Source organism: Aedes albopictus, chromosome 3, assembly GCF_035046485.1.
Source record: "Aedes albopictus strain Foshan chromosome 3, AalbF5, whole genome shotgun sequence".
Taxonomy (NCBI): domain Eukaryota; kingdom Metazoa; phylum Arthropoda; class Insecta; order Diptera; family Culicidae; genus Aedes; species Aedes albopictus.
Genome location: NC_085138.1, coordinates 75,879,595 through 75,906,891, shown reverse-complemented (window position 1 = coordinate 75,906,891; position 27,297 = coordinate 75,879,595). Strand labels below are relative to the sequence as shown.

Here is a 27,297-nt window from a genome sequence, read left to right as displayed (position 1 = left end):
GAGATTTTTAGCCCTAGGCTAGTTCATCTCGGGACCCACGCTTTACTTCCCTTCCGAAGGAAGAACTCACATTTGGTGAGTTTGTCGGGAGTGGGATTCGATCCCAGGTCCTCGGCGTGATAGTCTAAGTGTTCTAACCATCACACCAGGTCCGCTCCACATTTTTTTTTTTTTTTGGGATTCTAACAAGCCTGTCCTTAAACGTGTCCGTGTTTTTTTAAGTGCGCTGAAGGCACCGAGTCGATTGGATGCAATCGCGCACTTTTATTTGCGTTTTAGCACTCTTGAAAACTACACACCTAGAAAATATCATGTAATTTAAAGTGTCCTGAACCTGACATATACGAGCATCTTCAAGAACATAAATTAAGAGGTTGAAACATGTACATTTATGTCTCTCAAGACACCCCAAAATCAAACTTATTTTAAAACAGAGAAAAGTAAAATATTGTCATGCATGGATTCGAACACCGGATGTGCTGATCGTGAGCCACATCTCTAAACACTCGGCTGTCTCGCCGAGTTAGAATGTGGCAGATGAACGTGATACTGATTCTACGTTTCTGGTGAAACGGATTTATTAGCATCTAACGCAACCAACCAGCATTTACATGATGCGCGTAAAACTGAGTCCAATATATGATTTAGTCTTGAAAATGTTTACGTCCTTTGGTGATTCCGTTTCGTGCAAATTTCTGAATTTCTAAGTGTGTAGTGCGATAGTCCAGTGGTGAACTAAATGCGCTATATATCTGGTCACTTTATTCTTGAGTACTTTCCTTGTCAAATATTTGACCCTGTGTACTACAGGCCTTATCGATTTGAAAGCTGATAATTTCCTATTGTATCGATATGCTTCTATTGCCCATCTCCTACTTCTGTCTCGTTATCAAATTTGCCACCTCAAAAGATTTCCCAGGAAGATATTAATTAGAGCTCATGTGCATTATTTACTGCGAGCGTAATTGAGCCTCTTAGAACAGGAAGTACCAATTAGATCTCATTAAAATAGGACACCAAAGCTGTAACAACATAAACTGAGGGGTGACACACCCGTGTCTCACCGCAAATTGCTCAGCTTGAAGTTTTACACCCAGCAAGGAGGGGGCGGTGCGGCGCTTTGCGTTAAATCTGTACCTTTTTACACTTTTCTTGAACTTACCCTGGCCCTTGGCTTGGGAGCTGACCGACGGCACCGGTATAAATGGATGCGCTCATCCGCTCGTCACTAATTACAGCCAACATCAATCAAAACTTACTGGGGCTGTGTCACCTTCCGCTAAACTTGAAAGGATTTTTCCTGTAAATTTCTCAATATGTACCATGGACGGTGAGATTTTTCATACCTCATGCTACGGTGATAATGTTGATGATGGGGATGATAATGATGATACATCTTTAAAAAAAATGACATAAGTGTGTCTAATTGATTTAATTACGGTCTGAGAAATGTTTTTTCCCGTATATCCTTATCCTTAACTTATTGAATATAGTTAATTACAAGTACTGCCAACTATTTAAAAACAGTCTAACTTATATAACTCAAGTACCGACGCATGCAAATCCCTTCGACCAGTTACACTCGATCTACCAACCGAATAGGAACACCTGCATCGGGTCTAATAACCAAATCCGTCTTCACGCGCAATTCTCTCAGCGATTCACCCGGTAAAATGCGATAGTTGCTGATCAGTTTGATCAGCGCTGTTTTCATCTCCAACATGGCAAACCGTTGTCCGATACAATTTCGTGCGCCAGCACTGAACGGAATGTAGTCGTACGGACCCCGCTTGGACTCGGCACTGTCCGAAAAGCGCTCCGGATCGTACCGCTCTGGGTCGGGGTACACCTCCGGATTGCGGTGGATCATGTAGATCGGGATCAGAATGTCCTGCCCGGCAGGTAGCGTGATGCCATCCAGTTCGATATCCTCCACCAGATTGCGTCCAATGAATGGGACGGAAGGGAATAGGCGCAAACCTTCCTTGATCGCCATCTCCAGGTATTTGAACTCTTGTAATAACTGGTACGTTAGTTCAATCGATTTGTGATTCTTCCCTAGAACGGCTACAATCTCCTCGTAGATTTTATCTTGAACATGGGGGTTCAACGCTAATTGGTAGATGGTAAAGGATATGCCACTGGTGGTGGTATCGTGACCCTGAAATTGATGAACAAATTGATTGAGTTGGAAGTTCAGAACTCTAACGACTGTCACAAACCTCAAACATAAAGGTATCAACCTCCTCTCGAATGTCCTCATCGCTCAACGGTTTACCATCGATCGTGACATTCAGCAACAAATCCAAGAAAGTCATCTTCTGTTTGGTGTACACACCCTCTACGTTCCGATTGATATCCAACGTTTGTTCGGACTGCAGCTGTTTTCTTCGGTTGGTAATCACGTTGTCGGTGAATTCGTGTAGCTCCCGAACGATTTTCCTTTGCTCATAGGCATTGGGATGCACAACGGTGTATATCTCCGGACGACCAGCAAGTGGGCTAACAACCCGCAACAGGAATAGGACAGACATTCTGAAACACAAATTTATTGAAGTCTTGCACTGAACTATCAACCCACGTTGTTGAGATTTACCGTTTCACGTTCCGCACGTAGCGATTGTCGGGATCGTGCTGAGCATTCACCGTCGTTCCCATTGAAGTTTCTGGAAGGAACATTATTGTCAGTCATGAATACCACCATCTCTTGTATCTTCCCCGAAACCCTACCGCAAACGCTATCCAGTGCCATCAGTGTCACATACGAATAAACGTCGAACTCCTTCCCGCCGACATGTTTTCTCATCAGATCAACCATGGTTTCCGCCTCGCGGTTGAACACCGTCACAAACTGTTCCAGAATTTTGAAGTGAAATGTCGGAGTGATGATCCGCCGCCTTTGGAACCATTTCTCGCCACTGGATAGAAGTAGTCCGGTACGTAGCCAGCTGTTCAAGAAGGTGTACAGTAGTGATTTCTGTGTCTGCTTCGCCAGAAGGACCTTTTCGACTAGTTTTGTGTCGCCCAGGATCAGGATGTTCTCGTTCAGGAGGCCCCAAAGGAAAACATTGGGCCCATGCTTCTTGATCAGGTGAATCCCTTTTTCGAAAATTCCTGAAAGCAAAATTATTTATTGGCATAAGAAGATATAAGTTTACGGTTGTATAGCATTTCGCCAAAAACCATTTCGCGGAATTCCTTTTTGCGGTGTAACATTTCGCGGAATGATATTTGACGGAATGAACTATTTCGCGGAATGCACCATTTTATCAAAAACCATTTGGCGGAATGTTCCGTTTCGTGGGATTAACGATTTTCCGGGAAGAGAGAAAAATTGAACTGATCAAGAGACTACATTATGATAAAATTTAAGATTCAAATATAAAACCGGTAAATGAAATATGGAATGTCTCATATCAACAATTCAATTTTTGTATGAGTATACTATGAAAGAACAGCCTACGTATGAAAGAAGGAAAATTCTTCGATAATATTAGTATAGCAGTTGTTATTCCAAAATAAGTATAATGCATCATATTTATGAAAGAACAGCCTTTGAAGAGAAGAACGATTAATATCTGATTTAAAATAACAGCTTATATTTGATTCAAATATAAGCTGCAGGCCTGCTAAATATCAGTCTCAGTGCCTGTTTTTCAGCCGAAAATGAATGACTGCGGCGGTCGTTTCAGTTCCTCGATGTGAGAACTGACAGAGTCCGAGAGCTCCATTCGTGAGCGGCCCAACAAGGTCAATTCCCAATCATCCACACACTACTCATGCCCACAGGCCATTCGTCTCAAGCGGTGGCTTGTGAGAGTGAGTGCCCTATACGCTACCACGGGTGAAAACACTCAACTACAGAAAATTGAATGGAAATTTAGCCCTGTCAGCTCTCGCTTTCAGCGCGCTGCGTGCGAGTGTGAGTACCTATTTCATTTCGCTCCCGTGTTGCTGATCGGAAAGCAACAATAGTCCATTTTACGAGCCGATTTTATGAATGAATTTTGACAGGAGGTAGCGTCCAATAACCCGTGAAAATCAATATCATCATCAACATTGTTGTCACTTCGTAAAATGGCTCATGACAGGAAAACCAAAACCGAGAAAATGAAAAAAAAAACAAAATATCGCTGTCATCATAAAGGCCTGTCGAAAAATTGCAGTACTATATTTGATAAATACATGGAAAAGCCTGTGATACAAAAATGAGAACTGTTTTGATTTCTGTTATAACAGTATAAGCTAGTTAGAACATTAAAAAGAAGAGAAAGCTGATAAAGTTACCACTAAGGAGTGTTACTTGACCTAAAGTGCCCCGCACAATGCATACGTTTGCGTGTGCGTGACAGTAGTTTGACACATTTCCCATGGGAAAACTGTCAAAAAAACGCAAACCTCGACGGAACGGACGCTATGTGCTCCAGGCTTAAGGGTTAAGCGGTTACACGGTTTACAAATAGCAACATTTTAACAAATAATGCAATCAATCAATTATGATGCAGGGACATAAGGCTGAATTGATATGAGGCCGAATAACACAGCGTAAAAACAAATAACTTTTGGTCTGTCTCAAGTGCAAACTTTTGTGTCTCTGACAGGTTTTGGGCCGCTGATTCCGAATCCGGGCTCAGATTTGCTCCAGCACGTCACCATTTTGAGCTATACTTCAATGTATAGGGTAAAATATGCGATTTTGGACTTTTTTGACTGCAAGCCATTGAGCATGGAATTATTTTTTTAAAGCAATCAACAGGTAAATTAGTCAATTAACGTCTAAATTAACGACTCATGCAAAATATTTCGTTTTACCAATTCGAATTTGATAGATTTAACCCTTTGGAGCCGGAGGGGTCATATATGACCCCAACATAGAAACGGCTGTATAAACTCACCCATTCGATAAAACAGAATACTGTCTTCGGCAAAGTTGTTGCAAATTGAGTCCTCGATTAGGGAAAAATTGGGATATTTGTATTTGGGACTTCATTGATAACCTACACACTCAATCCTGAATTGCCTATTCGGTACTTTTCCCGGGCAGAGGTCAAGTACTGACGATCAAAACGTGCTATTGGTTTGATTGATTTAAGAGGTAAAAGTACTGAAAATAATAGCAAAAAAATGTTCCTAGGACGTCTGACCAATAGCAAAATTTGCTATTTGAAGATCAACCGAATAGCTCGCTGCTATTGGTTAGCTCTCAAAAGAGCTAAATTTGTTATGATGATGTTGGTCGAGGAGTAAATTTTAGCTATTATTTCCAGTACTTTTACCTCTTATATCAAACAAACCAATATCACTTTTTGATCTCCATATCAAAATATACTTTGATTGAGTTTTTTTTTCTTCTGCTCGGGTTTTGACGAAAATAGAACAGCAGTACGATTTCGGTAGTTTCGGTAATCGATTTTACTGAGGCTCAGTACACCAACTGTCAAAAACGGGTGCAAAAGGTAAACAATCCATTATAACTGTATTCAGCTGTTCTAATTTCGTCAAAAAATTATCGAACACGGTATTCAAAATTAAGTGTGTAGAACATCCTGAACACCATGAAATTTAATAAAACGAAATAATTGACATACCAGTTGTTCTAAAAGCTAAACTTGGGTGTGGGTTTCGTTTATATGTATCCATTTAGCCTTCATAAATAATATCAAAAGGTGTTTTATATTCTGGGATGTTCTAGGTGTTCCAAACTGTCCTGTAGTGAAGTCCTTCAAATCTACAAGAATAATTTTATGTATTTCCGCCACAACTAATAGCATTGCATAAGATACTGGGATCCGTGAAGCTCTTGATATTTACAACGTCATTTCTGGAGCAACATTTGAAAAGGGCATACAAGCATTGGTAAACAATGACTTCACACGTCGCTCCTGAGCCCGCCTCAGCTTATTCACAAAAACTAAGACCGTTATCAGATAGAGCAAACATCGATCTTTCGGGTAACGGTGTTCATTTGCGTGGGCGGGCTGCTGTTATGCCCTACGGAGCGTTTTAGAAAAAAGACACAAGACCTCTTGGGCCCTTTTCAAATGTTGCTCCAGATTTATAGACGCTATCGGGATATTCCAGGTCAGCCAAACTACCTTGGAGTTCAGGACTTCAGGTCTACACTCGTAACAGTATCCATATCTGTTAAACTGAGAAACGCTATGTAATCAATCGCAGTTACTGCAGCAATCTGAAGTCTAAGAGCTTATTATAAACCTTTGGGACATCTAGGGTCGTCCAAACTGTTCTATAATAAAGTCCTTCAAATCTACAAGAATAATTTTATGTGTTTTCACCATATATAATAGTATTGTATAATCTACTGGGGTTCGCGAAGCTCTTGAAATCTCAGATGTCATTCAGAGACACTACAGGGATATTCCAGGTCAGCCAAACTACCTTGGAGTTCAGGACTTCAGGTCTACACTCGTAACAGTATCCATATCTGTTATACTGAGAAACGCTACATAATCATCCGCAGTTACTGGACCAATCTGAAGTCTAAGAGCTTATTATAAACCTTTGGGACATTCAGGTTCGTCCAAACTGTTCTATAATGAAGTCCTGCAAATTTACAAGAATAACTTTATGTGTTTTCGCCATAAATAATAGTATTGCATAACCTGCTGGGATTCGCGAAGCCCTTGAAATCTAAAATGACATTTAGAGACACTAAAGGAATATTCCAGGTCAGCCAAACTTCCATGGAGTTCAGGACTTCGGGTCTACACTCGTAACAGTATCCATATCTGTTATACTGAGTAACGCTGCATAATCAACCGCAGTTACTGGAACAATCTGAAGTCTACTTTTTTATTATAAACATTTGGGACATTCACATTCAATCTACAAGAAAAACTTTGTGTTTTCTGCTGAGATCCATGAAGCTCTTGAAATCTGAAATGTCATTTAGAGACACTATGGGAATGTTCCAGGTCAGCCAAACTATCCATGAGTTCAGAACTTCAGGTCTACACTCGTAACATCAGCTATATTTGACATACTGAGTAACGTTTCATAATCAATAGCGATGACTGGACCAACCTAAAGTCTACTATATATTTTTATGAACCTTTGGGACATTGAGGGTCGTCAAACTATCCTGAAATCTAACTCTTGATAGTAACAGTAGTTAGTCTCACAATGAACATTAGACTGTAATCTGTTATGATAGTTTTGAGATATTCCAGATCAACATCACTACTCCGAAGACCATAGCTTCAGGTCTACACTTGTGATAATAGCATTTACCACTACGTTAAAGTGTTACATAATCCACTGTACTTCTCTCTCGTTTGTCGGGTGAAAATTACTGCGTCCAGATTTTAGAACTATTGTGATATACCCTTTTGCTGTGAGGTACGCAAGTTATCTCAGTAACATGTTTGTCACTGAGATACCTTGGTATCGATTGAACTCAAGACCATCTATTATTGATGAATAGAGATCCTGAGTTACAGTATGTGACTCCCCCATTCTGGCGAAACTAGCTTTATGAAGCCAACCACGTCCTTGGGAGATAAGATCCATATGTCAGCAGGCCCTGAAAAGTTCTCGAGACACAAAAGTATACAATTTCTAATTCTCAGTAGAGGCACTTATCGAATCAATTAATTCATCATTGGATTGCTTTTGATATTCTGGTCAACTTTGCCGAAAATAAAATTCTATTAACCTATTTTCTAAGACCTTTTGGCGCCAAATAACTTATCATCGAATAACTCTTGATGTCCTTATAAATTTTGCCTAAAACCAAATTCTTCTGTGTGGTCTGATTCTCGAGCTACAGAAGTTTAGAACTTCCTACTAGCGCTACCGAGCAAATGCATTCAGAATCAACTAGTTCATTTGTGACCATTCATGATCCATGATGATGACCATGTTGTGGTCATTTCAGCCCCTCTTCCCCCTTTCGTCTTTACAAAAATTTAAAAAAAAAAATGTGTGTGGAAAAAGCCTACGTAGTTTATGAATAGCACATTATCGGATATCTTTTAATGTCCTGATCAACTTTACCGAAGACGAGATTCTTCTATGTGGTCTGATTCTCGTGATACAACAGTTTAGAATTGCTACTACTTACTAGTACCACCTAGCGGATATATTTAAAACCAACAAGCTTATTATCGGATAGCTCTTAATGCCCCGATCATTTTTCCAAAGACGAAATTATATTATATGGGCGAGATACAGAAGATTAGAAATGTTAAGAGCACATAGCGGATAAACCAAGAATCAACAAGTTCACTATCGGTTAGCTCTTGATGTTCTGATCAATTTTGCTGAAGACTAAATTCTTCTATGTGGTCCGATTCTTGAGATACGGCAGTTTAAAATTTCTAAAAATCACTAACGCCACCTAGCGGATATACAGGGGATGGCCAAAATGTTTGGGATAGGCAACTTTTTTTCACAAAAAAAAAATCAACATGCTGTAACATTTCATGGAGTGCATCGAAACATCTCATATTTTGACTGTTTGTCAACCTATTATATGTGCATCATTATTACAAATTTGGGCTCGATTGATTAATTTTTCGCGAAGTTAGAACCGTTCGGGTAAAACACTATCTTTTCGAAAACTAATTTTTGAATCGTCATATCTCGGAAACCAGTGAACCGAATTGAATGAATTTTTTATCGTTTATCAACAATATATTGAAACTTAATACGACGTTATAAAATGCAATATTTTCTCTCGGCGAATTAAGTTATACCGGGTTGAAATTTTTACCCATATAGAGCATGAGCATGAGCATGAGCATGAGATGACCGTACAATTCGTAGTTGCTACTCCGTTACTGACCAGAACAGTCAACATTGCACAGGGAACCAAATGGATGGGGCCTGGGTGTAGCTTTCCATCCTCAATGTGCAATTTTGAAGGTTCAAAACTTTATATTGTCAGTACCGGCGCCGGCCACGTCCTTACGGTCATCGGGGAAGGGAAGGAATGTTGGTGTGACATCCGTTGCTACTAGAGACCGTGTGTACCTCCGCATCCCCACGGTTGTCACAGGAAGGACGTTTGTTAGTGGGAAGGGAAGGGATAGAAAGTTACATAGATCTGGATTCACATTGGTAAGTGATGTGAGCTATGCAACCCTTGATATGATTTAGTCTTCCGCCAGCCGGCTGTCGGAAGAATACAATAATTTTATTGTATGTTTGTGAATTAAATTTAATTTTATACCAGGTATGAATATTTTTTAAACCACGCTTATGTCGGATCCACTCGTAATAACGCACGTTTTAAGCTTATCGTTTCTCAGTCAGAAAATAAACTGTATGCAATTCCGTTTAGTATTACTGCCAATGCTGAAAAACCGAAACCGCGCCGTAGCTTTACGAGAAAACTGGACAACTAAACAACTAGAATCGTTGCTTTTAAGTTTCATCTATGTTCTTGTATTACTTTTTTTTCGCGTTCCCGTGTTAATAAGATTGGGATAAAAAGATAAAACCGTTGTACATATTTATTATCCGCGAATGTTCGCAACGCGTAATATAAGTTGAAGGTGTGATGAACAGAAATACATTATCGTAAATATTCGAAAAAGATATCGAAATTATGGAACTCGGCACGAATAAATCGACGCGGAAAACGTGGTCTACTTGTCACTGTATCGTACGGTAATCTTGACCTTTCTAAAGAAAGAGATACTTCGCCGTTTTGATCGCTGATTGCCTGCTTGTAAATCTGAAATAGAAAAAAGTATTAAATTGTGATACGTTCTCCACTGTTATATTTTTGTAGATTGTTATTTATATATAGTTTAAATTTACATCCATCCCTCTGAAACAAACGGTATATTAGCAGTGAAAAATAAATAAAATAAAATAAATAAATAAATAAATAGTGTAAAAAAGTACACCAAATCTTGATCCTGGAATGTTCCTGCATTTAAATGAACCAGGCTGGAAAATAGCAAGATCAAAACTTGAAATGGTAGATCTTACACCGTAACGCACCATTCCAAGGTGATCTACCCACGTTACGGGTTAAATTTCTACCCATATAGAGGAAAATAAGTCAAATTTACAATACCACACAAAAATTATTAAATGTGTTCTTCCTTTAATCTAAATAGGCTCTAATATATCTGATTAGAGATTACTTGAGAACAGAAGTGGAAAATCTTTGGATATCAACACTAATATTTATTGACATTGATGTAAAAAAATACATTTTTTCGAGAAAAATCTAAAAAGTATCAATCCATGATAACTTTTTTCAACGTTTAAAAAGTACCTATGTTTTAATAGTTTGTGAAGCATTTACACATTGTTAGTGTACGTTCAAATTTTCATTCAATTCGGTTCACTGGATTCCGAGATATGACAGTTCAAAAATGAGTTGTCCAAAAAATAGTGTTTTACCCAAACGGTTCTATCTTTGTGAAACATTAATCAATCCTGCCCAAATTTGTACCAAAGATGCACATATACTAGGTTGACAAACAGTCAAAATTTCAGATTTTTTGATGCACTCTATGAAAAGTTATTGCATGTTGAACTTTTTTATGAGAGAAAAAAAAGTTGCCTATCCCAAACATTTTGGCCATCCCCTGTACCTAGACTCAACGAGTTCATTATCTGATAGTTGTTGATGTCCTGATCATCTTTACTGAAGACGAAATTCTTCTTTGTGGTCCAATTCTAGAGATACAGTAGATTAGAATTTCTAAGACTAACTAGCACCACGTAGCGGATAAACTTAGATTTAACTAGTTCATTACCGGATAGCTCTTGATGTTCTCATCAACTTCGCCGAGGACCAAATTCATCTATGTGGTCTGATTCGGAAGATACGCTAGCACCAGCTAGCGGATACACCTAGAATCAACTAGTGCATCAGGCGGCGTTTACAAATTACGTAACGCTCTACGGAAGGGGGAAAGTACGGTCGAGCGATCCGGCTCATACAAAAAGTTTAGGAATTTCATGCAAAAAGGCGTAACGGAGAGGAGAGGGGGTGGGTCAGAAAATGTCGATTTCAGCGCTACGTAATAAATGGATGCTGTCTTATCGGATAGCTATAGAATCCGATTTTCTTTTATGTGGTCTGATTCTCGAGAAACAGAAGTTTAGAATTTCTAAGACTCACTAGCGTCACCTAGCGGATGAACCTAGAATCAACAAGTTCACTTTCGGACAGCTCTTGATGTTCTGATCAACTTTGTCGTAGATGAAATTCTTCTATGTGATCTGATTCTCGAGATACAGCAGTTTAGATTTTCGTAGATCACTGGGCGTTAATGGGTTAAAGGTCACGGAAGGTACGGAACAGAGGGTCCGTAGTGCTATTCTGAGCTGACAGTTACACGGGCTAGTCAATTAGTGATAAAGTGATGGAATAATGAATAAATGATATGTTGATGAATGAACTAGTGAATTAGTGAGTGAGCTAGTTATTTAGTGGATTAGTGAGCCTGTTAGTGCGCTAGTGAATGAGTTAGAGCCTGTTAGTGAGTAAATGAGTAAGTGAGGGTAATTATGAGAAAGTGAGTTAATGAGTGATTTAATGGATTAGTAAGTGATGTAGAGAAATAAGTAAGTTAATGAGCAAGTGAGAGAGTGCGCGAGTGAGTTAGTTAGATGTTGAGCCTGTTGATGAGTGAATCTGTGTATAAATGAGTAAGTGAGTTAGTCAGTTAATCATTCAATGAGTGAATGGGTTAGTAAGTGATGTAGTGAGTAATTGAGAGGGTTGATTAATGAAACAGTCGATAAGTTAGTGGACAGGTGAGCAAGTGAGCTATTGAGCAAATGAGTGAGCTAGTAAGTTGGTGAGTTAGTAAATTAGTGAGTGAGTGAGCCTGTTGGTGTGTGAATGTGTGAGTTAATGAGTGAGTTAGTAAGTAAGTGAGCGATGTAAGTTAATGAGCGAGTGAGTTGGTAAGTGAGTAAATGGATGAGCGAGTGAGTTTGTGAATGAGTGAGTGGAAGTGTGAGTAAATGACTAAATCAGTGAGTAAATTAATGTGTAAACATGTATGCGTGAATGATACCACTTTATTTACACACTCATTGTCGGACTTATCAAGTCACTCGCACTTCAACTGAATAACCTACTCATCAACCCACTCACTCATAAAACCTCACTCGCCAGGCCACTTAATCTTCAATTCACTGACTTGGATGCTCACTCTTCAATTTATTTACTCACCAACTCACTTACTAATTACAGTGTATCAAACAATTGTCCGTACAGCAATTTTTTGGTCTAAATAATTTTTCATTAAAATGATTATAACTTTTTTATACGTCAATCAAAGACGCTGAAATTTTGACCAATTAACCCATATATTAAACCTCCATTGATAAAATTTTGAGCGAGATCGAATAAGTTTTCTGAAAGTTATAGAATTTTTAGTAAAACTTATAAATTTTTTGAATACATTTTTAAAACATTATATCTCAATATGTACATGATGAAACTTTTTCAATATTTTTCGTGTTACAGCTTATACCTAAGGCTTTGATATGCAGCTTCGTTTAAGGTTTTATATTCACTACAAAAAATATGAAAAATATGTATATGTTTAGAGTGTCATTTGGAAATTTGTCATATTTTGATCAATAAAAATGCCAAGTGTTTTCAACTTTTTTAAACTCTCTTAATGATATATTTTTATACAGGACCTACTAAACATATGAACATATGAAGAGTAGGTCCTATGGATTTTTCGTTCAGTTAATGCACTTTTATTGGTGGAAAACGTTTGGCAGATTATATGTGCAAAATATGGTAAATTTTAAAACATTGTCAACTACATACGCGGGAGCGTCCATAAATTACGTCACGCAAAAAATGCCCATTTTCAACCCCCCCTCCCCCCTATGTCACACTTTTTGTATGAGACCTCTGAAATTTTTGTATGGGTTGTCACACTTCACTGAACCCCCCCTCCCCCCTAAGAGCGTGACGTAATTTATGGACGTTCCCTTTCATATTTTTTGTAGTGAATATAAAACCCCAAACATGGCTGCCTATGAAAGCCTTAGGTTTAAGATGTAACACAAAAAAAAATTGTAAAAATTTCATCGAGTACATATTGAGATATAATGTTCTATAACTTTCAGAAAACTTATTCGATCTTGCTCAAAATTTTACTAATGGAGCTTTAATATTTTATTCATGATTGGTCAAAATTTCAGCGTTTCTGATTGACGCATAAAAAAGTTATTAACATTTGAATGGAAAATTATTTTGACAAAAAATTTGCTGTACGGACAATTGTTTGATACACTGTACATCATTCACTTCTCAAATCACTCATTCATCAACTCTCACTCACCAAATCATTAACATTTACATGAACTCACTCACCAAACATACTGACTCACCAACTCAGTAACTCACCTCTGTTTTTTCCTCCCCACTGTTGGGGAAATTAAGCCACTGCGTTCAATAAGCTGAACTTTTGTGGTAACTCATATCACTCCCAGGAAAAAAATGGCGAACTTTTAGACAATTATGTTGTTTTTCTTCCGAAAAAATGTCGTTGATTTAAAAAATGGTCAGTTTTTGCAAATTTATTTTATAATTTTCAATACTTATTTTTAGTGTGTAAGAACCGATTTTTCATTTTTTTTTTTACATGAAAGTTCAGACAATTTTCTAAAAGTCTACATCACTTTTTTCTAGGTCTTACCGTTCTTGAGCTACACTGATTAAAAAAATCGGTCAAAAAACTTTTCCACTTATCAAATATTAGGGTACATAAATTTAAAAAAAAAAACAAGTATTTACACAAAGTTGCTTCAAAATACAAAGTCTTCATACCCACAAAGTTTCATTGAATTCTGATAGGGTTCTGCCAACCACTGGATGAGTTGGCGTAAAATTCGTCTATAACGATTCGGCATACTGCCATTCAGCCACCATGACCACTGTGGGCTACCAACTATATAAATAACTAGCTGTCCCGGTACACGTGATATTGTCAATTTGTATTTGACAATTGCGAGCTCATTTTTGCACCGCACTCTAGAATAAGGCTATCTGACGTTCAATCACCTTTCTCTTTTTGGCTCCCGAGGAGGATAGGTTTGTTTTCATAGGGAAACGTTTTCCTCATTGGCGTACCTAGGATTTTTTTCTGGAGGGGGCCCAGGGGGGGCCTGACTTATAATGACTTTTAAGCGGGATGGGCGCCAGATATGTGAATATGCAAATCGGCATTGCAGTTTTGAGGAATCAAAATGACTGTTTTAGATTTGTTCATAGTTTCGTAAACTATATGAGTATAAATAATTCCTCCAGGATTTTCTTCCATAGCTTGTTGCAGCGATTCCATCATGGATTCCTCAAGAGATTCCTTCGAGAATTCATATATCTTCGAGGATTTGTCCTGGGATATATTCAGTGGTTCCTCCTCTTTGAGGTTTCTGCAGGTATTCCTTCAGAGATATCTACAGGGATTTCTCCATATATTCCTTCCGGAATTCCGCTAGAGATTGCTCCAATAATTCCATCTGTAATGATGCGAAGTATTTTTGCAGGAATTTATTGATAAAAAATCTTTCAGAAAATTATACTAGCAATTATTTAAAAATAATCCAGAAATTGCTTAAAACATTAGTACAAAAAATTCAATAGGCGTCCATACAAGTATTCCTTCAAAAATTCGCCCAGAAATTACTACAGACACGGATTTCTTCAGATTTTTTTTTCCAGGGATTCCTACAAAAATGCTACCAGGAATTCGCTAAGAAAGCTTTCCTGAGATTCCCTAAGGAATTCCTCATGGGGTTTCTTCAGAAATTTCTCCAAGAATTCCTGCAGGGAATCACCCGCGAATTCCCTCTACAATTCTTTCAGGAACAACTTCCGGGATTATTTGAAAAATGCCTGCAAGAACTCTTCTTAGGATTCCTTCGGAAACTCCTCCAGGAATTAATCCACGATTTCAGGATTTCCTTAGGAATTTCGGCAATTTCTTCAGTACTGAGATTTCCTCAGAAACTTCTTCTGGAATTCCCTCAGAAATTAAACTTTGTATTTTCTTCTGGAACTCTTCCTGGGATTCCTCCGGGAATTGCTCAAGGGACTCCTCCGGGAACTGCTCAAGGGATTTCTCCAAAAATTCCTCAAGGATTCTTGCATGGATTCCTCTAAAAAATTCTACAGGGATTCGTCCAGGCATTCCTCTAGAGATTCCTCTAGGGACTCCTCCAGGAATTCCACCAGGGATTCCTCCTGCAATTGTTCCAGTGAGTCATTAAGAGAATTCTCCAGGAATTAATTCAGGGATTGCTCATGGAATTTCTGCAGGGAGTCCTCCAGGAACCTCTCTAGAAATTTCTCAAGGAATTTCTCTAGAGATTCCTCCAGATATTCTTACAGGCGGCATGTTCCAGGCATTCCCCTAGGAGTTTTTCCAGGGATTTCTATAGGGATTCCTCCAGAAGTATCCCAGGAATTCCTACAGGAATTCCTTCAAAAATAATTATCGCAGTTCCTCCAGCAATTTCTCCTGGAAATTCTCCAGGGATTCCTTAAGAAACTTCCCCAGGGATTTCTTCAGGAATCCAGGGATTCCTTCAAAAATTTCCCCAGAAATTCCTCCAGGAATTTATCCAGGAATTTATCCAGGAATTATTCAAGGTATTCCTCCAGGCATTCCTTTAGGATTTCTTCCAAGCCTTTCTCTGTGAACTCCTCCAGGATTTCCACTAAGAATTCCTCCAGGATTTACCATTCAGGAATTTCTTCTGGAAATTTTTCAGGGATTCATCCGGAAATTTTATCAAGAATTTCTCCTCCAGGGATTCCTCTAGAGATTCCGCCAGGATTTTTTTCATGGATCCTCCAAAAATTGCCCCAGGAATACACCAGGAATTCCTTCAGGGATTCCTATGAGGATTCTTCCATAGATTCCTCCAGGAATTCCTCCGATGATTCCTCTAGTATTTCCTCCAGAAATTCCTCCAAGAATTCCTCCTGGAATTCCTTCAGAAATTACCCCAATTCTCCTGGAATTATTGCAGATATTCCTCCAGGCACTTCTCGATGGACTTCTCCAGGAATTCCACCAAGAATTCCTTCAGGAACTACCCCAGGTATTTCTTCAGGAATTCATCCAGGAATTTCTTCAGAAATTGGTCCAGGAATTCTTCCGCGATTTTTTTCAGAAATTTCTACAGCATTTCATCCAGCAATTTCTGCTGGAAATCTTCCAAGGATTCCTTCAGAAGTTGTTTCAGAAATTTATGCAGGAATTCCTCCAGGATTTTTTCCCAAAGATTCCTCCGGAAATTCTTCCATGGTTACCTCCAGGAAATAATCCAAGAATTTCTCCTCAAGGGATTCCTCCGGAAATTATCACACAGGTGTTTCTCCAAGGACTCTTCTAGGGATTTCGCCAGGAATTCTTCCTAGGTTTGCGACAGGAATTTGTCAAGAAATTCCTCCAGGCATTCCTCCAGAGGATTTTCTAGAAATTGTTCCAGGGATTCCTCCAGGGATTTTGCCAAGAGTTTCTCTAGAAATTTCTCTAAGGTTTCTTCTAGGAATTCCTCAAGAGGTTTTTTCAGCATTAGCCCAGCAATTCCTTTAGAATTGCCTTCAGGAATTCCTTCAGGAATTCTCCAGATATTCCTGCATGAATTCCTCTAGGAATTCCTCCACGGATTAATACAGGAATTCTTCCAGGGATTATTATAGGAATTCATTCGGGAATTCCTCCAGGGGATTACTCCGGGATTTTTTCTAGAGGGCTCTCCCAGAATTCCTCTAAAGGTTTCATCAGAAATTCATCTAGGAATTTTTCCAGGGATTGTCCAAGGTATTCGTCCAGGAATTTGTCCAGGGATGCCTCCAAGAAATCCTTCAATTATTCTTTCAAAAATTCCTCCAGGGATTTGTCCAGTAGATTCTCCAGGATTTCCTCCAGAATTGCTTCAGGGATTTCTCCAAGAATTCCTTCTGTGATTTCTCAAAGAATTTCTCTAGGGATTCTTTCAGGAATTCGTCCAGAAATTTCTCAATGGATTCATCCAGATTTTTTTTCTAGTAATTCTTATAGGGATTCCTGATGCGGTTACTTAGGATTCCTACAGGAATTCATCCAGGGATTCCTCGAGGGATACTTTCAGAAATTCCTCCAGGGATTCCTACAGTTTTTACTCCAGGAATTCCTCTAGGGGGTTTTCCAAGAATTCCGTCAAGGATTACTTCAGAAATTCCTATAGTGATTCCTTCAGAAATTCCTCTCGGGATCTTTTCAAAAATTTATTCAGGGGTTCGTTCAAAAATTTCAGTAACCCGTCAATCATTTTCTCCAAGGGATCACCCAAGATTTTTTTCCAGGATTATCTGAAGATTTTTTGAATTTCTTGAAGGATTTCTAGAGGAATTGCTCCAGCGATTTGTATTGGAATTCTTCAATATTATTTTTCAGGGATACAGTAGAAAGGAAATTCTCCAAAAAGTCATCCAGGTATTCTTTCATTATTATCTCCGGGAAATCTTTAAGGAGTTCATCCACAGATTTATTCAGGAATCCATCCATGAATTTCTTCAAGAATACTCCCTGCAGTTCCTGCACAGTAGTTTCTTCATAAAGTCGTCCTGCGATTCTTTCGGAAATATATCCTGTGATTCTTACACTGTCACTGTAACTAACTTTAAATATATAAGTACTTACATGCTAGAAGCGCTTTCGGACATTTCTCCAGGTAATCCTTCAGGAATTTATCCAGAGAAGATTCTTTCGGAATTCTCCCAGGAACTGTCGAGGAATCCCTCCAGTGGAATTCCAGATTTTTTCTCCGAAAATACTTCCAAGAAATTCTTCAAGAATTTCTCCATGGATTCCCTGCCGAGATTCTTACTAGGACACCTCAAGCTTATATGGGATAATTACATCTCAAAAAGTTCGATGGGCACCCTTTCGGTTCGTTCTGATTTTCAGCTAAAGTAATTCACAATTGGGCGGTGCTAAACTCGTCTGAAGTTTGTATGGAGGTTCATATGGGAAAACCAGAAATTGATCACCGCTACCAGCACTACACTGATTTGTATAGGATAGGTGAGGTTTTTTTTTTTAACGTAATGTACAAAATACAACAGCGTGAATGCTGAAGAGTGCAATAATGCTTTTCAAGAATAGAGCCTGTATCCGCAATAATCGGGACACAGAAGTCCAGCTGTAGCTCTGTAATGAATCGGTAAAATTGGCCAAATAATTGACTGAGAACTCTTTGGTGCATGTTTATTATGTGTGCCAAATTTTATAAAAATCGATGCATTACTTTTAATTGTGGATGAAAAACAAACAGACATGGTTTTAAGCATTTTGTACAAATATGACCAATTTTCATTCGCATAATAGATGGTTCTTTTGCGTAACAGTTCTTAGTTCTGTGATGTTAATTATGAAATCTCGTTAGCAGTTATGATACTTATAGAGACACTTTCTTGCAAAATTTCATCAACTTTGATCAATTGGTTTGCAAAATACTGGTGTTGATAGGGGTGAATCTTAGTGAAATTTTTTCGTGTTTTTCATGTGAAATATTTGCCTATTCATAACTTTTGAATTTCTCTGCCAATTTCCATGAAATTTTCACAGAAGGTAGTTGATTATGTATATATTATGCCTGCAAAATTTGATGATTATTGGTATAGTACTTTCAAAAGTACAACCGAAACAATAAAGGTAGCTGACTTATTGCTGTCTGAGGGGCTAAAATCACGTTCAGTCCCAATACATGTTTCGACTATAAAATTGTTAATAGCGCATCGATTTTTTGAAATTTTGCCTATGCAACAAATGTAGATTGAGAGCTTTGTGTTCAAAATTTCAGCTATTTCTTTTGCCAAATTCAAAAGTTACAGCGCTGACTAGCAAAACTAGGGGCTCTACAAAATTCAATGGCACACATTCTACTCTTTCATTGCTACAACAAAAAGTACTGCACCGACTCAACTGAAATTTTGTAGGTGAAATGAACAAATCTGAAGAGTTTCAGCTGTATTTCTGTGTCCCGATTATTGCGGATACAGGCTTTATAATGTTATTATTTCCAATTTCATCGTGTTACGTTTAGTTATAAAAGGTAGTTGGTATCAATTTGCTGAGGCTGCTCAATCCAACCCTCTCTTCTTTTTGGCGTAACGTCTAAACTAGGATAACGCCTGAATTGCTTAGAGTTTAATGAGAACGTTGAAAAATATTATAACTTCCTCAATGAACATTTTTGTGCATTTTTTGATAGACACGCAAATACTCGAAGAAAGTCAATGAAATTTATAGTTATCGACTAGAAATCACCTTCAGCATGGTTTCAATGAATACACTCGCGTGTACGCTTCAGCTATATGGGCCTTTTATAATGTGACATCTATTTTCTCTGGGCTCCAAAAACTTCTGCTGTATTCCATTTCAAATTCTAACAGAGTTTTTTTCCACATGATACTTGAATTCCACAAGGAAGCATTTAACCAAGCATTTAACAATATTATTCTGTGATGCTGCTAGAAATTTCAGAACTTCTTTGGCATACCTAAGAAAGAATTCCTGTGAAAACTTAAGATTTCATTTTTCGGCGATTTAAAAAAGAAGTCGTACAAAGAATTGCTATTTATATATGTAATTATAATTTATATTTCTGGTATCATATTTCCAAACAAAACTAATAGAGTCAATCACATAGTCCATTTTGGACAATGATCTTGTAAAATGTGGCAAGTTAAGAATATTCTCCAATAACTATCAATTCAAACGCATATTGTGCCAAATCAATGTCTTTTATGGATCTATGTTTATCATTAAGACAGTGGCTCTCAGATTTTTTTCTAATTTCTATACATAAAGTCACGAAAAATTCCTGGGGGGGGGGGGCTGGTGGATTCTGGGGGGGGGGTCTAGCCCCCCAGCCCCCCCTCTAGTTACGCCAATGGTTTTCCTATGAAAACATTAAACAAAAAATTGCTATCTTCTGCTGCTGCATGAGAGAGAAGGGTGATGAACGCCAGATTGCCTTATGGTTTTATTGCGATCGTTTTGAAATTCCTCCCAGCTCATGTAAATTTTACTACTGTTAGAATTTTTCTTATTTATTGGCTGATTTTCTTAACTTTTTCTATATATGAACACAACCGAGCCAAAGACGACTCGAACCGTGCAAAAATCAAGTTGATCGGTCCATCCATTTATTGCCTCAAAGAAAATTCAAACTATGTTTTATATATAGCGATAGCAGAGCTTATGTGTTTTCGGCAGTTTATCTCTTCGTCATGGGGAGCTTTTTGAAGCCTATTGAACTCAAAGTTTCACTTTACTTACGGGTTGAAAAATGTTCTTGTTTTGCGTACGACGAAAACAACCGTATCAAAGCAGCAGCTAGCTGAATTGATCTTCATCACCGTTCAATTTTCACTTCGCCAGATTCACTTTTGAACCAACCTTCAGTTCACTCACACCCCCACAAAAGCTCTGTGGCACCTCAAAGTTAGATTTCACTGCAAAAGCTGTTCAATTAATCAAACGAATCACAAGTTGCCTTCGCCTAAGGAGGATGCAAGTAAACGTATGCGTGGATTTTCTGCACACGAAACATCGTGTTTCACAACCACAGAGAAAGCTTTCTCCGTTGCACTGTGAGGGCGTATTATGATCTAGTGGGCAAAAATATTATTTGAAACATTTTGGTCGTTATTCTAAAGCTACGACCATCTCAATTCAAAAGCTTTTTGCTCAATACTATTTTGAACACATGATTTTATTTGAATTGCGAAGAATTTGACCGCCTTTTCGAATAAACACCTACGGTCAAATCAAAATTTTTGTCCATCCCACCATAGTGTAGCATTGTGTCACGTAGGACGTATGCCGAGAATTGAATTCAGGTTGTGCCCGAAATAGACGTGGACTAGACGGAAACTGAAATCGAGAGACAATTATTCAATCTTATTAGTATTTGATACCAAATTGGCCATGAGGCGTTAGGCGAGGAGGTGCAAGAATCAATCCGATCATCATTAGTCGTTGCGGGAATTAGATAAAATCCTATTTAGGAAATTTCTTGAACAATCGTACGCACATGTATCTGATACGCACCCGGAATGTCGGTGTTGAACTCCAGTAAATTTCCAATCAATGGCAACGGTTTCGGACCTCCAAAATGAGCGGCAATTTTCTGCAGTTTTCGTTTTTCCTTGAAGAAATTGCCCAGAACATACGCGAGCACTGTAACAATCACTATCAGCGCAATCATTTTCACTGCTTCAATCCAATTCGACGAGGCACATCCCACTCACAAAAGTTCAACGTTCAGGGATTTCCACTTGATCCGTACCCACCAACGCTCGCCTCCAGACTAACATTTTTCCTGGGCTGGATGCCAACCAAGCCCGAAAATTCGCCATCCAGCATTGACAACGATTTGTTGATTAAAACCGCAACTATATGGCCGTTTATCGCGTTCGGGGTTTGTGCGATTTTGTTTTTTAAACCATCCAAAATAGAAACCAAAATCGTCTCGCGCGGGGGTTATCAGCCACCAGCACAAAGCGACGCTCGATTATCGCCGTTGGCGTTGTTGTCGCTGTTGTTGCTGTGTAAGGGGTTGTTTGTATACCGGCGATTTCAATCTAATCTGTGTTCTACAAAGTGCAAAGCTCGATCGATGCGATGGGGCTAATCCGTGCAGTAAATATAAAAGCCGGCAAATGCGAGAGAATCCAGTCACGGGTCAAAGTTGCTTGCATTTGGTGACACTTTATTGGCTTGAAGAGAAGAACCGCGTGGACGTGATGAATTGACACACGGGATTTTAAGTAACAGAGAACCAATCCGATTAAGTAGATGCCTGACTACTTTGTACAAGGATGTATTACAGCTTTTGACTTCCCGAGCAGAGGAAAAAAGCTCAATAATAACTTATTTTGATATGGAGATCAGAAAGTGATATTTGTTTGTTTGAGATAAGAGGTAAAAGTACTGAAAACAATAGCTCAAATTTACTCCTGGAACATCGTCCTCATAGCTCATTTAGCTGTTGGTAAGATCTAACCAATAGCAGTGAGCTATTTGATTGATATTCAAATATCAAATTTTGCTATTGGTCAGAAGGTTCAAGAACAAATTTTAGATATTATTTTCAGTACTTTTACCTCTTATCTCAATCAAACCAATATCACGTTTTGATCGTCAGTACTTGACCTCTACCCGGGTTAACGCCAATCCTCGACTTACTGACCAAATGTAACAAATGTAAATCTAATAAAGGTAGAGTTAACCCAACTAACAATCACTTATTTTACAAGCACCTTTACGACGAATTGATTCAGCATGATGCTGAATAACATTTCGATAATTTTCAGGCACGACCTTTGTTCGGGTTTTGTTCACACAATTTTGGAGAAACTATAAAGCATTGTGTTGTGTACCACCTGAACTGTTTGTTTTTAAATCGTTTTACAACTATACAGTAAAGCTGTTATTCAGCTTTAGCAAAAATGCTGTGAACAAATATTGTGAAATAATAACTACACATAAATTTACCTAAGTCCAGATTCGAACTCGAGACCCGTCGATTGCCAGCCGCATGCCTTCCTATCTGCGCCATCCTAGAGATGATGAATTGCAGCGCTCAAATCAAAACATAAACTTCCCGTGGTTTAATAATAATCAGACTTTGAATCCTATTCAGCAGTGGTGAATTAGCACAAAATTATGGTTAACGACTGAACAACAGAATAATTCAGCTGTTGTTCAGTAAAAACCACGTGTTTTTCATCATGTACTCTGAGTCAAAGTATGATGAAACGAAAGCGCTTATTTGACTTGTGAAAAACACATTATACAGATGCATGCGCTAATTTTTACATGAACTTAACAAGAAGCAGAAAAAAACTTCTTCAACTTTGTTGTAAAGGAATTACTGCAAGTCGAATAAAAATCTTATTGAACGCTTGAAAAGGGTTTTAAATTATCATTGTTAATACCAATACGAAAAGCCAAACATTGACTACTCTTTCAATTGAAATAGCACTTATACAGTAATGTGTACAGCATAATTTTAGTTCGCTATAATTACTATTGTAATGCAACAATTCAACATGCATGCTTGTTTGCGGCTGGCGATTGTTAGTTGGGTAAGGGAATGTATTTGAATTAGACCACGCCTGCGGGACAGACATACTGGATTCTGTGAAGGACAAACGTTTTGAAATCCCGCTTTAACAATGCATCAGAACTTCAGGCGCACAAATCTCAAGAAGCAAACTTCAAACAACAGTGCATTTTATAATTCTGTTCGTGCTCACTAGAAGAAAGCTTAAAATAAGAAGATCAGGTGCGCTGGTTTTGTTTTCGAGAAGATTTGTGCGCTCGAAATCGTGAGTAGGTGCCAAAGTTGGTCATTGTGGCGGCCATTTTGGGATTCTAACAAGTCTGTCCTGAAGGTGCAGTCAGAAGTACACTCAGTAGCAAAAAAAACCGAGCTGAATTTTTCTCCCAAAATCCGTCATGTTCAATCTGCTGAAACTTTGGCAATTATCAATATTTTTGGCTGAAAATTTTATCACTTCATCATCGATACATTGACATTGTATGGTCAAAATTGATAGAAATGATATATTTTGAGTTATGATATTTAACTTATATGAAAAAAAAAAACATTTTTGAACTTCCTTTTTTTCAAAAATCCGTATTTCAGTGAAAAATTTATGTGGCTTCATGAAAATTTCACTGTAGGATCAGGAAATATAGGGAATGTTGTGGTCAAAATTTGAAATGTTCTTATCCAGTGGTTTGGGCCACATCAATCGTCAAAGTTGAAGTACCAATGTGGGTGCCTGCAGTTTTCACTCCATATTGACCATCCTGAAACACCGCACAGTGGGCAGAAACGGGCCCGTAACTGGACTTATTTGGAAGCCGCTGGTTTTCAATCTCAAACTGCCGTTTTCAATGGATATACTTCCATAAATCTACACGCCGCTGATTTTTTTTAGTAAATGAATTGACGAATATGGTATTATTATGTTTACAGAATAGACTGAGGAAGAGTTCATGCAGTGCTGAGCAATATTAGTGACCTATTTTGCCCTATTTCACCCTACAGGGGATAGACAAAATGATCGGGACAAGCAAAATTTTCACTTTCCAAAAAATGTTCAACTAGCTGTAACTTTTCGAAAAGTGCATCAAATATTCTCAAATTTTTACTGTGAGTGCATCAACTAGTTGTGCATCAGTGGTTCAAATTTGAAAAAGATCGGGCCATTCTCCACGAAGTTATAAAGATTCTTGAAAAAGGTAAAATTATCCGATAGCCAACTTTGAGCTGTTATATCTCCGGATTCAATGAACCGATTGAAATGGAATTTTGACCATTTATGACTTATACAATGAACTCTTAAAAACGTTTGGCTTAACTTGAAATTTTTAACAAGAGAAAAAGTTATAGCGATTTCAGTTATTTCACGATTTTTTAGTAAATTGATCTATTTTTAATATGCATCCCATTACTTTCTCAATTTACTGTCAGCTATGTTGTTACTTTCCTTTAAAACACATTTATGTATAAGTCATTTAGAGGGCATTTATGTGAACTATAATTTGCATCTTGAATTTTGATGCGATATTGAAGTTTTGGATAATTTGGTGTTTTATTAGAAAAATAATATAACCGTTATAATTTTCTTTCATGTTAAGAACTTTAAGTTAAGTCAAAAGTTTTTCATAGCTCATTATGTAAGTCATAGTTGGTCAAAATTTCATTTCATTCAGTTCATTGAATCCGGAGATATAACAGGTCAAAGTTGGCTATCGGAAAAATATACCTTTTTCTTAGAATCTTTATAACTTCGTGCAGAATAGCCCGATCTTTTCCAAAAATGGACCACTAATACACAACTAAATGATCAACTTACAGTAAAAATTTGAGAATATTTGCTGCACTTTTCGAAAAGTTACAGCTATTTGAAAATTTTTTGAGAGGTGAAAATTTTGCCTGTCCCGATCATTTTGTCTATCCCCTGTATATTTATTGTTTGAATGAATATATGCCTGTAGCTTTAATTCATTCAGATTTTCTTGCACCTGAATGAAGAAATTTCATGCTATTATATCTACAAAATTGAATGACGATGACATCATGGAATGTTTAGTCCAAGAAGTGGCGTATTTTACCCCATTTCACCCTATATTAGTAGTATTGAATTATATATATTAAATGATGATGGGGTCATGCTGTGACATGTTTGAGTAATGACCCATTATACCCCATTTCACCCTATTTTAGCAAAACAGATCTCTATAATTTAGTTTTCTGCAGAATGTTTTACTAACTAATCGACAAATTGTATGATATCATCAATATCGAATTAAATGGCAGTGATGCCATGCGGTACTGAGTTTAAGAAATGGTCCATTTAAATCGTCTTTCCCCTATATTTATAATTTAAATGAAAATATCCCCTAAATCCGATGCTGGTGACTTTTTGTATAGTAAAGTACACACTTGATGTTTTTATCTTTACTGTATTGGATGGTGGTGCTGAGCTGAGTTCAAAAAGTGGCCCATTTTACCCTATTCCACCCTATATTTATAATTTTAGTGAAAATATTGCTCTAAATCAGATACTGATACTTTTTATATAGTATTGTTCAAATTTGAAGTTAAAGCTCTTCAGAATTAATTGGTGATGATGGTATGCGGTGCTTTCGGGTAAATCTAGTAAATAATTCCGGGGAAAACCTGACAGGAATTCCAGGGGAAATCTTGGCAGGAATGTCAAGGGAATTATGACAGGTGTTGCAAAAGAATCCTGACAAAGATAACTGGGAGAAACGGAAAGAAATTCTGGAGGAATCCTGACAGCTATACCGGAAAAATCTTAACAGGAATTCCGAAGGAAACCTAACAAGAGTTCTGGAGGAATCCTAACAGGGATTCCAGGAGAATCGTGACAGAGATTCCGGCGAAACCCTGCCTGTGATTCCGGGAGAATCTTGCCTGGGATTCCGGGAGAATCCTGCCTGGGATTCCGGGGAAATCCTGGCAGGGATTCCGGGGAAATCCTAGCAGGGTTTCCAGGCAAATCCTGGCACGGATTCCGGGGGAATCCAAAAAAGGGATTCCTGGGGAATCCTGACATAGATTCAAGAGGAATCCTGACAGAGATTCCAGAGGAATCCTGACAGAGATTCCGGAAAAACCCTGACAGAGATTCCGGAGGAATCCTGGCAGGAACTCCAGGGAAATCCTTACAGGAATTCCAAAGGAATCCTGACAGGGATTCCAGAGGAATCCCGACAGGGATTCCAGAGGAATCCCGACAGGGATTCCAGAGGAATCCTGACAGGGATTCCAGAGGAATCCTGACAGGGATTCCAGAGGAATCCTGACAGGGATTCCAGAGGAATCCTGACAGGGATTCCAGAGGAATCCTGACAGGGATTCCAGAGGAATCCTGACAGGGATTCCAGAGGAATCCTGACAGGGTTTCCAGAGGAATCCTGACAGGGATTCCAGAGGAATCCCGACAGGGATTCCAGAGGAATCCCGACAGGGATTCCAGAGGAATCCCGACAGGGATTCCAGAGGAATCCCGACAGGGATTCCAGAGGAATCCCGACAGGGATTAAAGAGGAATCCCGACAGGGATTCCAGAGGAATCCCGATAGGGATTCCAGAGGAATCCTGACAGGGATTCCAGAGGAATCCTGACAGGGATTCCAGAGGAATCCTGACAGGGATTCCAGAGGAATCCTGACAGGGATTCCAGAGGAATCCTGACAGGGATTCCAGAGGAATCCTGACAAGGATTCCAGGGAAATCTCGACAAGGATTCCTGGAGAATTGTACAGGGATTCCTGACAAGAATTTCTGGGAAATCCTAAATGGATTCCCACTGGAATCCATGTCTGGATTCCTGTTGGAGTGGTGTAGTGACAGCCCCCTGGTAAGATCGATAGAGTGAAAAAGAAGTCAACCCCCTGGTCAACATGACAATTATATGAGTGTTTGCATGTGTGTATAAATACGATGACGAAGCATAAGAGCTAATATGCAATGAATGTATTTTTGTTTATATTTAGTCCGTACTAGTCCGTACTAGACGTCGTTAAGAAGCGCAATATGTGATTTACTTTCTTTATATCACGCGAACCTCGGGGTATGCTATCTAGTCTGTTTTGTGAGACCGTGTCCGCCCGCTGCGCCCTGGGATATCAACAATTCCAACTGCAATCGCTGTCAAGATTCCAACTGAAACCCTTGTCGAGATTTCTACTGGTCATGATTTCCTCTGGAATCCTTGCCAGGATTTGAATT

The 27,297-nt window shown here is 38.5% G+C and overlaps 1 protein-coding gene across 1 annotated transcript; it reads right to left on the bottom strand.

Annotated features, from left to right (window-relative positions):
* Positions 1 to 1,324: 1,324 nt before the first annotated feature.
* LOC109402034 (probable cytochrome P450 4d14) lies at positions 1,325 to 21,365 on the bottom strand. The gene is made up of 5 exons (XM_062856574.1): positions 21,072 to 21,365; positions 2,731 to 3,114; positions 2,597 to 2,666; positions 2,223 to 2,535; positions 1,325 to 2,161 (listed from the first exon to the last, which is right to left on the bottom strand). The coding sequence occupies exons 1-5, from the start codon at positions 21,226 to 21,228 to the stop codon at positions 1,577 to 1,579; spliced, it is 1,509 nt and encodes a 502-aa protein (XP_062712558.1). The 5' UTR covers positions 21,229 to 21,365; the 3' UTR covers positions 1,325 to 1,576.
* Positions 21,366 to 27,297: the final 5,932 nt, after the last annotated feature.